Raw genomic sequence first — 16,178 nt, 5'->3', positions numbered from 1 at the left:
GGGGGGGTGGCTGTAGAGGCAACCAGAAGTAATGCAAGGCTCTTGCTTACAATGGCAAATCAGTTACAAAAAGGATCATAGGCGGGATCAGAGGAAAGTAGAGCTGGAAGGGAACTGATGAAGTCCTGCTCAAGATCATCCCTGACTAAACTATGCCAGCCAAGTGTCTGTGTAACTTGCTCTTGAAAAATTCCACAGATGGAGATTCTGCAAATTCTCTAGGTAGCTTGTTCCCATATTTGACCACACTTACAGTCAGAAAGTTCTTCCTAATCTCCGTCCTAATTTTCTTCTGCTGCAGTTTGAGGTCATTGACCTTTAATAGAAAAAAATCAAAGGTACAATCAGAGATTTCTGTAAGACTGGAGTTTATAGGTTATGGTATGTTACCAGGAGAGAAAACAGATTTGATCCTTTGGATGAGATCAGCATTGCTCTGATTATGTCAGTTCAGCAGTGATTGTAAAACTTTTCACAGCTGATCTTAACTTTCAGTCATGTTATTGCAATATATACATGTTCTACAGATGAAGAAAATCAAACTTATTAAAAGTAAAATAATATCCAAAGAATGGAAACACCATCAGTCCTGCACTGATTGGAACCTGTTATCATTCTGCTTTTACCACTGATACAGTGCCCCACAATCACAATCATGAGGAGTATGCTCTGGAATACAAGGATTTCTAAAATCCTTTTTAGAAATCTACTTTCCAACTCTATTTACCAAAAAGCCTCCTTCCCTTTTCGAGACTTGCCAGGAGAGACCTAGGAAGGAGTGTTTGTAGTTCCCTGAAAGCAGAGTTCTGCAGGAGAACAACTTTAAAGACATCCTGATTTGTATTAGGATTTGTAGGTCAGAGGGCAAATTTGGCTGGTCTGGTAGTTAAAGCATCGGTGGTGAATTGAATGGATCATTTTTATCACTTCTTATTGGAGTTCTGCTGCTACCAGCTCACTATCCAAGGAATACAACATATTAACCATTCAGTGCTAAGGATTACTAAGTAGTTTGGAAGGCTCTTGCTTACATTATCAAAAGTATGTCATGGTTCACCAGAGAGAAAAAAAAAGGAACAAAAATGGTGATTCTCATACATCGAGGGTGAGCAGCATTTTTTGTATTGCAGTCATAGCATTCACATCTACCATAGTGGTGTTTTGCATGCTAGTAACAGCACATGGCAGGGTAAATCTTTGTGAGCTGTAATATATTACTTGCTTTTTTTTCAAGTTGGTTAAAATTACTTTCATGAATCTCAAAATGCTTGGGTACTGTAACCATCAAATCCTGAACATCTTCATTAAACACTAGCACGAGAGGTCTCTTCTGTGCCATATGTTTCTTCTTTAAAGGCCTTTGAATTCCTGTTTATGTGATGTTCCATACAGCACCCTAAAACTCTCATTCAAAGCCATTGCAGCAGTACCAGCCCTGACTAATGACATCCCTGTTCAACTCCTGAGCATATATGAGGAACAATAGCTTCCAACCAGTTCCAGTTATTTCAATTCATCTTTTTCTGTCATATGTAGAATAGGAAAAACCTTTCTGTCTAGTTTGCTTTACTGATTCTTATTTAGTTCTCTTTTTTCTGTAGTTCATATTAATAGCATATATTAGTAGTCTTCTAATTGCACGTAGTTAATTACAGATTGTTTTTCCTTTGATTAAAGGAGGTCTTTAAAGTTTTGCCTTAATTCCAAAATCTACAGTGGGGATAAAGCCACATGAGGGACTTAAGTAATACACAATTTGTCCAGTTGTCTGCACAGTTAGACAGACATTGAGTGCTTGGAGGAGATACAATCTTTAGCACAAAGTGTTCTTTGTTGTGTATTCACTCCAAAGGCACCATAAGATTGCCACTTGAGGCTACAGGCCTGCTTCATCAGGATCTCTCTGAAAGCATAGGACTTGGCACCAGAAGATTAGGGTTTTGAACAATACCTACAATAATCTTTGCCAACTTCTACAAAAATTTCTGCAAAGTAGACAAAGCTGTCTCGATTCTGGCCAAAGAACTGACTTCAAAGAGATGTTCCAGTGTGGGATCCTTCATTTCTTTGAATTCTTCTGTCATAACCAGAGTTCTCAATCATTATCATATATCCTTGGCACTGGAGGAATGCAACCCTCAGTTTCAGTTAAGCAACTGAACCACTAAGGATACAGTGGATGAGTGAACTTCTTCAGCCCAGCCATAGAGCACAAAAGAAATGCTGAGCATTTCTACCCTGGAGCAACCTAAAGCAGATGGAAAAAAAGACCTCCCACAGCCTCCCCTCCAAACAGCTAGTACTCTGGTGAAGTCCCTAGAAAGAAAAGGTAGAATGATTGATAATCTTGAAAAGATACCTAGCACTAATTTTAGAAGTCTGAAATTGAACCTACTAAAAATTGTACTATTTTAGCAATCCACATTCACTGTACGATCTGTTCTTACCGAGGCTCAGCACTGATCTATATAACACTCATTTCTCCAGTGAGCCCCTTTTCTCCATTCCAAGCCTATGTCCAACCCTCTGGAACTGGAGTTTTCATACTTCTGGCACCCTGAGCCATTCTTGCTGTCATTAGGGAAAATCTTAAAGTATGCTTGCATCATGATGGTAGCTTACATTGACAGACCCAAGCTTGCTTTAAAAAGTTCATTTTTATAATTACTATGTCCTCTGGAATATTATTGTCTGAATCCTGGAGTTTTGCCTCAAAGTAGCCACCATAGCTTACAAAGGGCAGAAATACAGCAAGGCACCATCCTTTGATACTACACTAGAGTTATAGCTATGGGAATTATGGCACAGGTTATTCTTGGCTCCAGTTCTCTGAATCAGAAGTGAGGAATATAGACTTTGAAGAGCAAGGGTCCCCTTACTACCAAAACATATTATATTCAAGAGAAACTGCAAATGACCAGTACTGTGGCCCACTCTGCAGACTGTCCCAGCCTAGCAGTGGCCAGAAAAATAAATTATTATCTATAATGCCTTGTTCCCAAAAGCCAGTTCCTGTTACTTTGTCTTATGGATACTTGTCAGGTTGCTGGCAGTCATCATAAACTGGTTTCTCTTTTTCATAAAACAAGGACAACATTCATCCAATGGCTCTGTATCTGACAAGAGAAAAATGTGCAGTCAGACTCTCTTACTAAACAAAGCCAAGACCAGCAGAAGCAGTACTTAAATGTATGTGCCATTACCCATCTCCTCCACAAGTGAGGAATGTCTGTAGGAGAGGTTTGTCTGCAAGACGAACAGTAGGAGAGGTTTGCCCTCAGGAATAAACCCAAATATCTCCTGTTCTGTTTCAGTGTAGGGAGGAACAAAGCATATTTTCCTCCTGTGCTAGCAGGAAGGACCTTCTCCACATGTTTCTTCAAATACTTCTTACCCATTGGATAATTCTAAATGAAGTGGAGAGACAGGGACTGCACATTTGTGGCCAAGACAACAATGGTTATATCCTGCCTGCTTGGGTTATATCCTAGCCTGCTTGGGTTATATCCACTGGCCCTCTGTTTCCCTGCTCCTGTCTGAAAATCTGCTCTGTCATGGAACTGATACAGGATCACGGCATCTGGCTACACAGATGTTTATCTGTTAGCCAATATGGACCTTCTTGTTTGGGTCTAGGACATCCTCTTAAATCTGAGAAACCTGTCATTGTGCAAGGTTTTTGCCACAAATGGAGAACATTTTATTTTGGGAAATGGATAAAGGAATATCATCCATTTACTTTCCCTTGAGTACCCAAGGACAAAATAATCCTCTCTTGACAGCCAAATGGCATCCGTAAAGTAACTAGTACCGCCAACTTTCTCATCAACAAACCCATTTTCTTACTGGTCTTTCCCCCAAAATTTCACATTAACCTAGGGAGATGAATCTTCTTTCTTTAGATGTATAATGGACTGTAGGCTTTTACCTAGAGTCAACTAATAACTTTAGGCAACTCATAATTTGTAATCTGGGGAAAAGTTGTAAAAGAGAGCCTACTTCACTTCATAGGTTGTCCAAATATGTTATGTTGCATATTGAATTATGTTAACTGTAGTCAGAGTTTCCATACAAGAAAGGGAACAGGGCATTATTTACTAGGGCTACTGTTACCATAGGCCAGGGGTGTTGCACATGCCACAAGTGACACATGGCAGATTAGAGAGGAGACAAGCAACACAGCAGCAGGCAGGGCAGGGAGAAGAAAGCAGAGCAGCCAATCAGGTAGGGGAAGGGGATCAGAGTAGTACTTGGGGAGGGTGTGGGGCTCATTTGTGGCATGCCTGCCATAAAGATTGCCCTCCCCACTATTTTAGGACATGGCATACAAAATGTTACACTAGTGTAAAAAGGAGGAACGCCTTATGCTAATCTAATTTATTAAAATCCAGTGTAGAATTCTCCTGGGAAACTTAGATACATGTTGTGTTGTACATAGCTAATCTTAGGGTGGTCAAGGTATAAATGGGCTCTTTACCTGCTCCCCTGCTATCTGGTGGTGAACTGCTGTAATAGTAATCTGTTGTATGCACCTACACCAGCACTAATCTCTCTGATCCAGAGCCTGGTGTGTGTCATCCTGGTATACAAAATCAGTGCAAATTACTACATAAATGTCATTTTTCCATTGTGAAGATTTGCAGAACACCTACTTGGGTTTCAGTTGATACTTTACCAAGTACTACTTCTTGGACTTTAACATCATCTACGGATGCTTGATTTGGAAGAGCAGTTCTACAGTCTTTATTTAGATAAGAATTCCTCTACCCATAGGCACTGACTTTTATTTTTGCTGAGTGGGCCTAAGATGATGGATATATGGAAAGCTTTATGCATTTCAGGTGGCCCTCTTCGCAAGGGGAGCAAGAGCCCTCAGGCCTCCATGTACTTGGTATCTCTGCCAACTTTCAATCAGAGGTAGTGCTGCTTATTAGTTGTGCTCATATTTGGGAATCCACGGAGGCCCTCAAAGAAGAAAGAAGTTACCCACCAGTATATTTTAATTGTCTCTTTGCAGTCACACTGCACTGCATGTGGCACATAGAGCCTGTCTGGTGCAGGTTGGACATGGCACAGGGGTTAGGACTGGGGCATATGCTGTATACTGGATCTGGGGCCAGTCCAAATCAAGACAATAGACTAACTCTATGTGCAGAACTAGCAAACGGAAGCTAAACCTGGACAGCTGAATGAAACAGAGGTATGCTGCTCCTCTGTAGCTTCTACCTGCCATGGGATGGGAACTGACACATAAAACAGTTCCCACAAAAGAAATGGTTATGCAGTTAAGTCTCCCTCTTCCCCCTTTAATTTGCTGTACCTTTTTGTAGGGGACAGGAGTGGACTCTCAAGACAGTTATCATGAAAAACCTAATATATGCTAAGCTCCTTCCCAACTTGGTCTATCTTGTTCTTCCATCCATATCCTGATGTCAGATACAATTTAACCTGTAGACAAGCCCTTAGAGGGCAACCTTACCACTAATGATTCTGATTCCTTCAAAGAGGGATTGGCTGTGTCTGAGAACCACTGAGACCAGGAGAACAAACAAGGAATGTATAACGGGGACATCTTGAACTCCTTTACCTTAGAAGTTATTTTCCCACTTAACATATTTTTCCAAGTGGTCAGTGGATATTTTTAGATGGATACCCTTCAGTTATGGAATAAAAATCACACTGGACCAAGGTGTGGGACTTAATATAGCAAGTTCTGGAAATATGCCAAAAATCCTGCAAGACCAAAGAAAAGTGATGGTGTTGAATTCTGATCTCTTTCAAACCTCTAGAACAGAAACTAATTCTTTGTGCATCACAGAAAACTTGTGATCTTAGCTATATATCCATATGTAACATTTGTTTCTCGTCCTGTTTGACATCAGATTTTAAAATGATGCTCGGATGATTACATTATAATTCCCCCTTATTACAAACTTCTGTGCTTCTTAGATATTGGCGTTGAAAGTATGTCAAAATTGGAGAAAATGCAAAATTGTACTAGTAATTGTGTATTTTAATGTGACTATCAAAGAGTACCAGGGCTAGAAATAGTAACAGATAAGTACAAATGCTTTCACAACGAATTGATTTTTCTAAGCAATGGTACTGAACCAACATTAATTTTGATTTCTACGTCAATGCTTGCTAGAGTTTTCTTGCAATAAATATCCCATTATTTAAACCATCCGTAAAGATGGTGTTCCAAGTAGTGAAGGACCAAAATTCTCAAACAAAAAAGAAAAACCTTATCATTATGGTCAAGAATATATTTCCCTTTTAAAATAACAATGGTAGACTGCAATTGTTTTAAAAAATGCTGAGAACTCATGACATTTATTATTGTAGTGTCCCACAGCAGCCTTGATTTTAGTTTTGCTCACCTTTCACCAATAGATTGCAGACCTTGGACCACTTGTACCATGTAGTTTAAGTCGGAGCCTATGAATTCTAGAAATTTGGTCTTCAGCTATATCGTGCATAGCCTAAATACTTGAAGGTTGAGCCAGTACAGAAGAAGCTTCCATTGTGTATTGGGAGGACATCAAGATAGATTCTCTCTTATCCATAGCACTGTAGTAGAGAGCCTGTTATGTCCCCAGGCAGGGGAAGACTTATATGCTGAAAGTGCCCATGGCATGGCTAACTGCCTAGCAATAGGACAACAGGGCAGAGCCCTGTTTAGGCAGCAAGGGCACTACCGCAGCTTAGCCAAAGAAACAGCAATAGGATGCTCTAGATGTTGATGGGACACAACTGTGACCAGTCAGGAGAACATGTGACTGGAAGGGAAGTAACCCAGGGGACATAAGCCTGCAGGCCATTTCAGGTATTCCCAGGGCTGAGAGAGCCAGTGAGCGGGGAGGTGGTGGTATGATGGCCCAGAGGGGGACTTTGAGTGGTTGCTTGCATTTTGGATTTAGTTTTATACCGGAAATCTGGGTGGTAACTGTAGGGGTGGTAAGGAGGCTACACAGGGCTATCTAAGAGGCATGCCAGGCTTTGAGCCCTGCCAGGGGCAGAGGCACCAGACAGGGGGAGATAGGCAGGCTGAGGTTAAGAGGTCAGAGTCTGAGAGTGAGGCACAGGCAGGTCAGAGGCCGAGAGGGCCAGAGCCTGAGCCACAAGAAAGCAATACAAGCAGGCTGTGGCTGCCGAGAGGCTGAGACTGAAAGGTCAGGCCAAAGCAAGTGGGGCAGGCTAAAAGTGTACAGCCAGAGTAATCTGTAGGCCAAGGCCCAAATCCTATACAGGAAGGCAAATTACAGGAGTAAAACCTGCAGGACATGGGCATGACTATGGGCGAGGCTGGAGGCCACAATGAAGAGCCTTAAGACCAATTAGAATCAGTAGTGCCATGGATAGTGACCGGCTCAGAGTAGTGCCAGCCAGGCACCGGTAGGCCTGCCTGGACTCAAGAGATACCCATGAAGAACCATGGAGTTTTGGTTAGTGGGCAGAGGGCCATGGGAGGTCAGTTAGGTTGGTTTGACATTAGTGAGAGTACTTCAGGACTCAGGGGAAGCCTGCCAATGTGTCAAAAGAACATGAAGGAATGGATAGTGAGATGATCAGGAATGTTATATACAGGACTGGGACTATGGGCAGAATTAGGAAAGCCTAGGGGGCATCACAGCTGCCCCAGGGCCTCTCCTGCCACAAACACTTTATGAGTTTGACTGAATTGGAAATCTACTTCCTGAAATTGTTACAACTTAAAAACCTTAAAAATTTAATGTTGCCTTTAGCTTAAATCTAAAGGTGATTTCAAGGGATACAAAAACTTTAGAATGCCTTCTTAGTAGTGAAAATCTGCTACTTTTGAAGACCCAGCTTTAAACTCTGTGTTAGATGAGCATATTTAAATGAATTGAAATAAAATATCTGCCTTTTCCTATTAATCTCATTGTTTTGAATCAATTCCTCTCTCAGTCAAAATACCAGTGAAACATCATGCAGCTGTTTTATCCTTCTTGTTGTCCAAGGTAATAAAAGTCTATTGTGGACTTCTATGTAAAATTTAGAAAAAAGTACATAGGGAGACAAGGAAACTGAAGAAATTTAAACAAAACCTCTGTTGATCCTACCAAAGGACTGGCTGAAATCATGTTTAGTTTAAGAAGGATAATGAAATAGCACATGAAAAGATCAGAAGTGGTGTGTCAGAAATTAAGCCTCCTTTATGGACAAAATAATAGTGGGTTGATGACCCAATAATCCCTTTTTAGCATCCTCAAGAAAGAGACTTTGGTAAAAAAAATAATGGTGCCAGGTTGGAGGTGTGTGGGCTGGAAGATACAAGCTTTACCATAATGGCTGCCTTCTGTATCATTTCCTGGGCCACTGGTACCAATCATGACATTATTGACTTTTCTTATCCTTATTCTGAAAGATGCTCTGACTTTATTAAGCCAGAGAAAAGGATGCATGTGACATCCTGATCTCCACCAGCTAGGTTCTCTGTATAACATCTGGAATATGAGAATTGGATTCCTGTTGTTATCCTCTCCTGCTTCCTTGTCTCCCCCCCAGCCTTTCTTTTCTCTTTTTGCTTTCTGTTTATTAAGAATCTAATTTAACTAGCCAACACTGTTAATTTTATAATGTTACAATGATCCCTTGATTAGAAAGACGATTAAAAGTAGTGCCTAATTCTGGTATGAGCCACATTTCAGAATAGCTGATAAGATATTGTGCTGTTCCTGTGTGTCTCAAGCAGCCAGAGGGAAAAAATCCCTACATGAGGGACAGAAACTGCATTTTCCATTATTGTTCCTCCTTTGCATCCCATTCTCTGTGTGTTTGTCAAAATAGGAGGGGATTTCCATGAGAATAGCAGCAGCTCCAGCTCACCTCAGCTAACTTTTGCTTTTTCTCCTCAAAAAAGAAAGCTATTGCCATATTTAATGCCATCTAAAAAAACCTGTCAGACAGTGGGTACCCTTAGGAAAACTGTTTACAATGAAAACAAAGGAGGATGTTGTTAAAATGAAAGCTTTGCACAATACTTGAGATTTCAAATGTTATATTACTTTTCCTTAATTTTCTTATTTTTTCATAAATGGTTATAAATATGTTTTAATGATAGGATTGATATCAGCATATCTCTGTAGTGGAAGCCCTAAACACATGCAAGTGTTTCATGCTGTACTGTGGAAGGGTCATGTTTACACTTCAACTCTAAGCCCATTACAACTGAAATTAACAGATTAGCAAAGGGAGCTTTTTTTCAGAAAGGTCAAAATGTAGATTGTGATGGAAATTAATTTCTGTCATTAGTGACCCCATCTGCAGCTTTAAGTTCAAGTGGAATTTAGATATAATACAGTATTATATAAATTGACTTTTGCTTGGGACACCTTTGCTCTTAAGGAATATGCTATCTTTAACATGTCCACAAATGGTTAAGCCCTTTTTTATATCATCCAGAAACTGGAATCCATTGGGATAAGTTGATACAGTACTGACTTAGTGGGAAGTGTGACACCTATTGGACAACATCTGGGTTTTCCTTCAAAGTTGTTGCAAATATTGATTCGGCCCAACCCTTCTTAGGTTTGAGTTCAAAGTGGGTGCGTCTACACATTCCATTAATACACAGCAATAAACTGCAGAGCAATAAGCTTGTTGGTCTGTAGTTTATTGCTCCCAGGAAGCTTCTGAACACGCAGTTTATGCATATGCCTGGACTGCAGCACATTAAGTTAGGCTGCAGCAGCGCTGACTGGCAGAGAGCCCAGGCGGGAGGGAGACGGGGGTCAGCCTGCCAGCCCGGGGCTGCTCTGATTGGGCTCAATGTACTGTGGAGGGGCTGTCTGGGGCATGAGGGTGCTTCAGTGCAGGGCTAACCAGCAGGCAGTCCCTGCACTGAAGCACCCTCATGCCTCAGCCAGCCAGCTCAGCATCTACACATGCTCTGCTGTGCATGAAAAAACTCTGCAGCAGGGTAGGTTGTGTATTTGTAAGTCCTACCCTGCTGCAGTTTATTAGTTTCATGCACCCTAATAGAGGTGCACGTGTAGATGCTGAGACATTTACTGCGCAGTTAGTCAACTGCTCGGTAAAGTCTTGTGTAGATGCGCCCAGTAAAAGACAAAAGTATGATTTCAAGAAAACCAGATAAACACGAATGTGCCTTAATATTATATACCTATGTTCGATGCATGTAATTTTTTCATATGTCTCAAGCTGGATAGTAATGTTTGTCTCCCATTCTTCCAGTATGTACAAGATACTCCCAATATTCAGAGGGCTGTGTGAGAGTTAGATTCACCTGGGAAGAAAGTCAGATAAAGTTAAATTTCTATACTTAATTATCATATACCTGGACCTTGGCATCCTGTATCAGTATTTTAGCTCCTGCCATTTCTAGAGAGCTATCAGTGATTTTCTCACAGGACAAACCTACCTTTGTCTCAGTCTCTCCATGCAGACAACAGACAAGCTCATCATTATTCTGTGTACTGATAGGGAAGTCACAGTAAGAACATCCTTGATACCAGGGGGTACCCTTTTTTTGTCTTGTTAACCACTGTGTTTTTTGCCACAGGTCACTTCAGCACTTTACAGATAACCAAAAGGGTCTCAATCTTCCTGTTACCTTAATTTGCTTCCAGGAGTACTGTTCCCTATTAAAATGAACTCGTTTAACTTGGCATGCACCAGCTTTCTTTGGAAAGAGCTGTATGAATAGACAACATAATTTAACAAGATTAATATAGAGGTCATTTGTACTCCAAAATGTATGTGTGTGTTCTTAGAATAACTTGGGTAATGGGAATTTTCTTTGAACAGCCAGAAGAACCCAGATGCTCAGATAATACAGTGATGGATAATTAATTTTGAGGCTGCATACAGGAACACATTCAGTGCATTCATTTCCATATGTCACTCTTCTTCTATCCCACCTGACAATGGTCTTGATAAAAAAATTACACAATTTTACAAGCTGTTTGCACTATTGTCTGACATGTGGTAGGTCTTCTAGGATGATCTGTGTCTATATTTAATCCAGCTCCCTGGCATCAGACTCCCCATCAATGGCATAGCCATTCAATGGCATAGCCAACTCATGCACAGAGATTTCCCCTACCTCAGTGGTGTTCAACCTTTTCTCATTTGCAGCATCTCAAATGGAGGTGTAGACTCCTTTGAATTGTAAATGTATGTATTCACATACTTTTGATTGATCATAATCATCTTTTGTGGACCTTAGACATTGTGGACCCCTGGGGGTCTGCAGACTGACCAGAGGTTGAAAATCACTGACCTAAGTTGTACAGAACACTTAGGTATTAATCTGCTCTTATTTTTTCCAGACAAGAAGCCCTTCTTGCTGCCATCAGTGAAAAAGATGCCAATATTGCTCTGCTGGAGCTTTCATCCTCTAAGAAGAAAACTCAAGATGAAGTGGCTGCACTGAAACGGGAGAAGGACCGCTTGGTACAGCAGCTCAAGCAGCAGGTGGGTAGGGGCAGGAAAAGAGAGAACAGGACCGCAGGGGTATTGGTGTGGGCTTAATTACTCCGGTCTTTATACCTTTATAAACTAATAATATGGAGCCTCATTGTGTGTTGAGACAAGCAGGTGCATGAACTAAATTCAGTGATAGTAACTGCATGTTGATTTGTTATATGGAAGATCATACTTCAAACTCTAAAATCTGAACATCAGTTTAAAACTCCATGGTAGCATGGTGGGGAGGGCATGATCTTAGCACAAAGGATTTCTTTGTGCCACTGCAGTGGCAGTCACCATGGTATTAAATTAGTAAAAATGTATTTATGAAAGGGACACCCTTTGGTGGGTCCATACTTTGTGCTATTAGGGAGGAGGTCTGGGAGAGAATGTTGCCTCCTGTAAAGTTGAGAACACCCTGCCACCCTTTAAACTGGTTTGTCAGTTCTGAAAGAAACACCACAAGGGAATGCCACATAGCATATGGACAGATGTAACGTGTAGTGCTGTAAACACACCTGTAGCGCTAAAAGGTCTAGGCAGACAAATACATGTGTGTCCTGTAGTGCTACAAAATGTCAGATGTGCAACAAAAATGTTGCTGGATGAAACAGCAGCTTCTCTGTAGCACTACGGGTTACATGTGGACAGTGAACAATAGAGGGACCAGTTATCTCTTTGTCCCCCAGCATCCCACAGTGCTTTGTTTTCTCTATCCAGGAGGGGAGGGAGAGAGTAGCTAGTTAATGAACACTGCCCTAGGTACTTAGATGTCATCAGGACAGGAGACCAAAAAGTCCTGTAGGTCTCTGTCTCCTGGCTCTGGTAGAGGGGTAGGGAGCAGAACTGCAACCCTCAGGAAACTTGGGGTCTGCAGCATGCTCACTGATGAGATCCTTTCTCTGCCCTATGTGGAGGAGGGGAGCCAAGCTGCAGGGCTGAGCAACCCCTCTATCATACCTTCTGGCTAGAGAGTGTGCTGCTGCATGCCTTTGTGGCAACTTTGTAGTGCTCTGGCGGAGTGGGGATGGGGTGCAGCAGGGCATTACGTCTGTCCAAACATGTAGCACTACATTTTCTTAGTGCTTCAGAGTGCTGCAGCACTTGTCACACTACAAATGCTATATCTGTCCACAGCCATAGTTGTAGGCAATTTGACAGACCTCACACTGGTCAGGGGAAGGTTCTTCCCTCTTCCCTTTCTCCTCCATCTACCAAACAAAACAAAACAAAATAAGAAAAAGAAAAGTTGAGGAACTGAGGAAAAAGATTTGGGACCTATAAAGTCTGTTTAGCAAGCTATAAAAGTCACTTAAGCACCACTGGTCTCTAGTAGGTTTCTCCTCAATCACTCCCATGCTATATTTCCCATAACAGCACATACTCCACTGCCAGCTACTTGCATGCCTCCAATGACTGCCATCACCCTGCAAATTTCTGTATGTCAGTTTATCTGTCAAACAAGATGATTTGTTCAGCTACCAGAAGCAGAAATCAGAACCTTTTGCCTAACAGTTCCTGTCAGCCTGTGCCTGCATATTGCTCCCTTCAACCCACTCCTCTGCCCTCCAAAGTCATAAAAGGCCAGAGTGCAAACAACTCTTCTCAGTTCCTTCTAATCACTCTTGGCTAGGAGAGACAACAGTTAGCAGTGTTCTCACTATTGGTAGTTTTCCTGGCTTTTTTCCTACTGAAAATCTTGTATAATAATGGCTGGTTAATAGTCATGTTGGACAAAGCACTCTTGATTCTGTTAGCTGGTGATTGTAATAAGGAATAGCAGAGTAAGAAGATTGTTCAGAGTTCCATCCAGAAACTCTGGATATGTTTGATACTTTGTTGGATTTTCATTTGTTGTTAGAGTATAATTACAGTTGTCTGAGTTATGGTAGTTGTAGTATTACAGTATATTACCATGCTTTGTTTTCAGAAATCTAACACTCTCTCTTCTAAAGTATAAAATGTTTTGTAGTTCTCTTTTGTACTTTTGCTTTGCTCCAAAGCCCCTCACCCTCTCCCCACAAAAAAAGAAATAGCATCCTGCACAGGAAGGTTATTGCATTGCTTCCCCCTTCTCTTGTTTTTCATCTCAGATGTTCTTGCAGCTTGTGTTGCTTTTGGATTTCATGTCTGATGTCTTGCTCACTCACTTTTGGAGTAACAGTCAATCCATTGTGAATGCCCACCCATTCCTTGAAGGTTTGAAGCAGAATTTCTTCAGGTGGAAAACTATTTCCACTTCCTCATATATATTGTAAATCATGTTAGTATTTCCTGCCTTATGGAAGCAATTATGAATGGTATCAGCTTTAGGAGAGTCCCAAGAATGACTTGGCACGTGAAGAGCACCCAGAAGCATCATTCCATTGGCAACAGCGACATTTTTTATTTTGTCAATTTCCATGAGTGTTTTGTGACATGATTTTATTTTTTGTATCTGTTCTTCATGTTTTTGATAATGATTTGGTCAAGAGGCTGCATGAATGAGGACATGCTGGCAGGAAAAAAAATAATTAATGTTCTGTAATACTACATTTGACATATGTGCAGTAGAATTATCCAACGATTAAACAATTTCTTACCTTTTCTTGTAAGTTAAAGTTCTCATCCATTTAACAATTCCATGAAAATTCTGCTTGTATTTCATCATTTTTATTTGTTCTGATGAGTAATCTTGACACTATGGAAGCATCATGGACTCTCTGTTAACCAATGGTCTTCTTTCATTGCCTGATACATTGCAGTTCAGCAGCAGTGTAATGTAGCCTTTCTCCTTCTTTCCAGCCCAAACAGACTGGAAAGAATGCTGAAAGCAAGGGTCTGACTGAAAGAAAAGGCTAGCTTCATCTGTGCTGAAAATATCATCAGCAGAATACTCTTGCAGCAGTTCAGGCAAAACCTATAACACCCATCTTTCTGCCAACATCATTCTGCATCAGCATTCTGCTTTTCACCATTCAACTTTTTCAGCATGATGCAATATCTTTCCTTCCATCTGCTAAGCCAGTCAACAGTGGGTTTAAAATCATTATGCCAAAATATCATTGGCAAGCTTTTTGCCTTCTTGACAAAAGATATGGCAATTGATTAATGCATTATGCTGTTGTGTATGTATGAACCAAAACAGGAGTGTTTCTTCTACTTTACTGTCTTTCTTCAATTTCTTGCATTTACAGTTGGCGTTGAGGTTCCCAACGTAAGTGGATTCAAACTTATCTCTTAACTTTAAAATTCTGCTGAGACAATTGCAAGACAACAGCTTTGCTATTGCTTCTCTTTGATGGCACTTTCCCAACTGATGGTACTCCTACAATACAGTTAACCTTTCAGAAAAAGCTGATGCCTTTTCACTCTTATTTGTAGTTTCGGTCTTATTTGTAGGTTGATCCCATGAGAGATGATGTGCTCAGCAGCTACCTGCTGTTGCACAGCAACCTAGCTGTGTACATATAAGCCAATATGCATGCACATAAGCAGTGTGAGCCAAAGTAGATAGATAGCTGGCAGAAGAAAGGGTTTGTTCACACAGACTCTGCTTGAAGATTCTGATTTTAATATGTGGCTGATTCAATATGTACAGCATTTTGGTTTTTGATTTTGAGTATTAACATTCAGCTGATTCATTAATCAAAATGCATTCATGGCCCAAGTAGTCTCTAAGGTGCCTATACAGGTGTGGGGATGCTGCTCCGACATGCTGTAATTACAGCATGTCGGAGCAAACTTGATTTATCGGGTCTGCTGGAGCATGCTAATTAGCAGCTTTGTCTCGTGTATCAAGCTCATTGAGCAAGCTTTAGTTAAAGTGTCCACACGGCCTTTTTGAAGCGCAGGGATGCTGATACACAAGACACTGTGGGCACTTTAATTAGAGTAACTCTCAGAGCCACTCTAATTAAAGTGCTGCCCCCCTCACCCCTGGAGCACATGTGAAGATGCCTTAAGATGCTACCCCACTCTGCTTTCTGCCTAGCTTCAGACTACTTCTCTCTCTGTCAGGGGCGGGCAATTATTTTGAACGGAGGGCCGCTTACCCAGTTTTGGCAGACTGTTGAGGGCCACATGGGTAGCCCCACCTCCTGAGAGGTGCCCCACCCAATGTCTTGGGACCAATGTCCCAGGGTCAGCACCGGTGGGGCCCAAAGTGGGGCGCAGGCTGGCAGGGGTCCGTGGAGCTGGGCTCGGATGCACCAGCAAGGAGGGGAGAGCTGTCCCGGCTCCATAGAGCCCCTGGCAGCTGGGACCCCGTGGTCCTGCCACCCTGCTCTGGGCCCAGCCGGCACTGGCCCCGGGACACCGGTGCAGGCCCCATGCTCCCACTGACACCCCGCCCGCTCACACACAGTGCCCCCTAGCCCCGCGGTACAGGCGGGGGGGCAGCACACAGCTCCGACTCCCTGCTCGCCAGTAGGGAAGAAGCTGGTGCTGAGCACGGGGAAAAGTGGCCCTTCACCTCCCCCATGGCCAGCGCTCCCTGCTGCAGGTGCTCGCAGCCCACGTGGGCCTATCTGGAGCAGGCACAGGCAGCTCCAGACAGGCCGCGAGTGGCTGCAGTGCGGGGCACCTGGCCATGGGGTAGGCGAGGGGCCACTTTTCCCCATGCTCAGCACCAACTTGTAACCCGCCCCAGTGCCAGCCTGGCAGTGGGGCCAGGTTACAAGGTGGTGCTGAGTGCGTGGTGGGGGTGGGGGGGGGTGGAGAAAACAGCCCCTCCCTGCCCGCAT

The 16,178-nt window shown here is 42.3% G+C and overlaps 1 protein-coding gene across 1 annotated transcript in view; it reads left to right on the top strand.

Moving 5' to 3' along the window:
• Nucleotides 1-16,178, top strand: part of ERC1 (ELKS/RAB6-interacting/CAST family member 1) — a 479,524-nt gene that overhangs the window by 364,649 nt on the left and 98,697 nt on the right. Inside the window, exon 15 of the mRNA XM_006019448.3 lies at nt 11,316-11,460. Within this exon, the coding sequence (XP_006019510.1) occupies nt 11,316-11,460 (145 nt within the window). The remainder of the gene's footprint in view (nt 1-11,315; nt 11,461-16,178) is intronic.

The sequence above is a fragment of the Alligator sinensis genome, unplaced genomic scaffold, assembly GCF_000455745.1.
Source record: "Alligator sinensis unplaced genomic scaffold, ASM45574v1 scaffold87_1, whole genome shotgun sequence".
Taxonomy (NCBI): Eukaryota; Metazoa; Chordata; order Crocodylia; family Alligatoridae; genus Alligator; species Alligator sinensis.
This window is presented reverse-complemented; position numbering and strand designations above follow the sequence as displayed.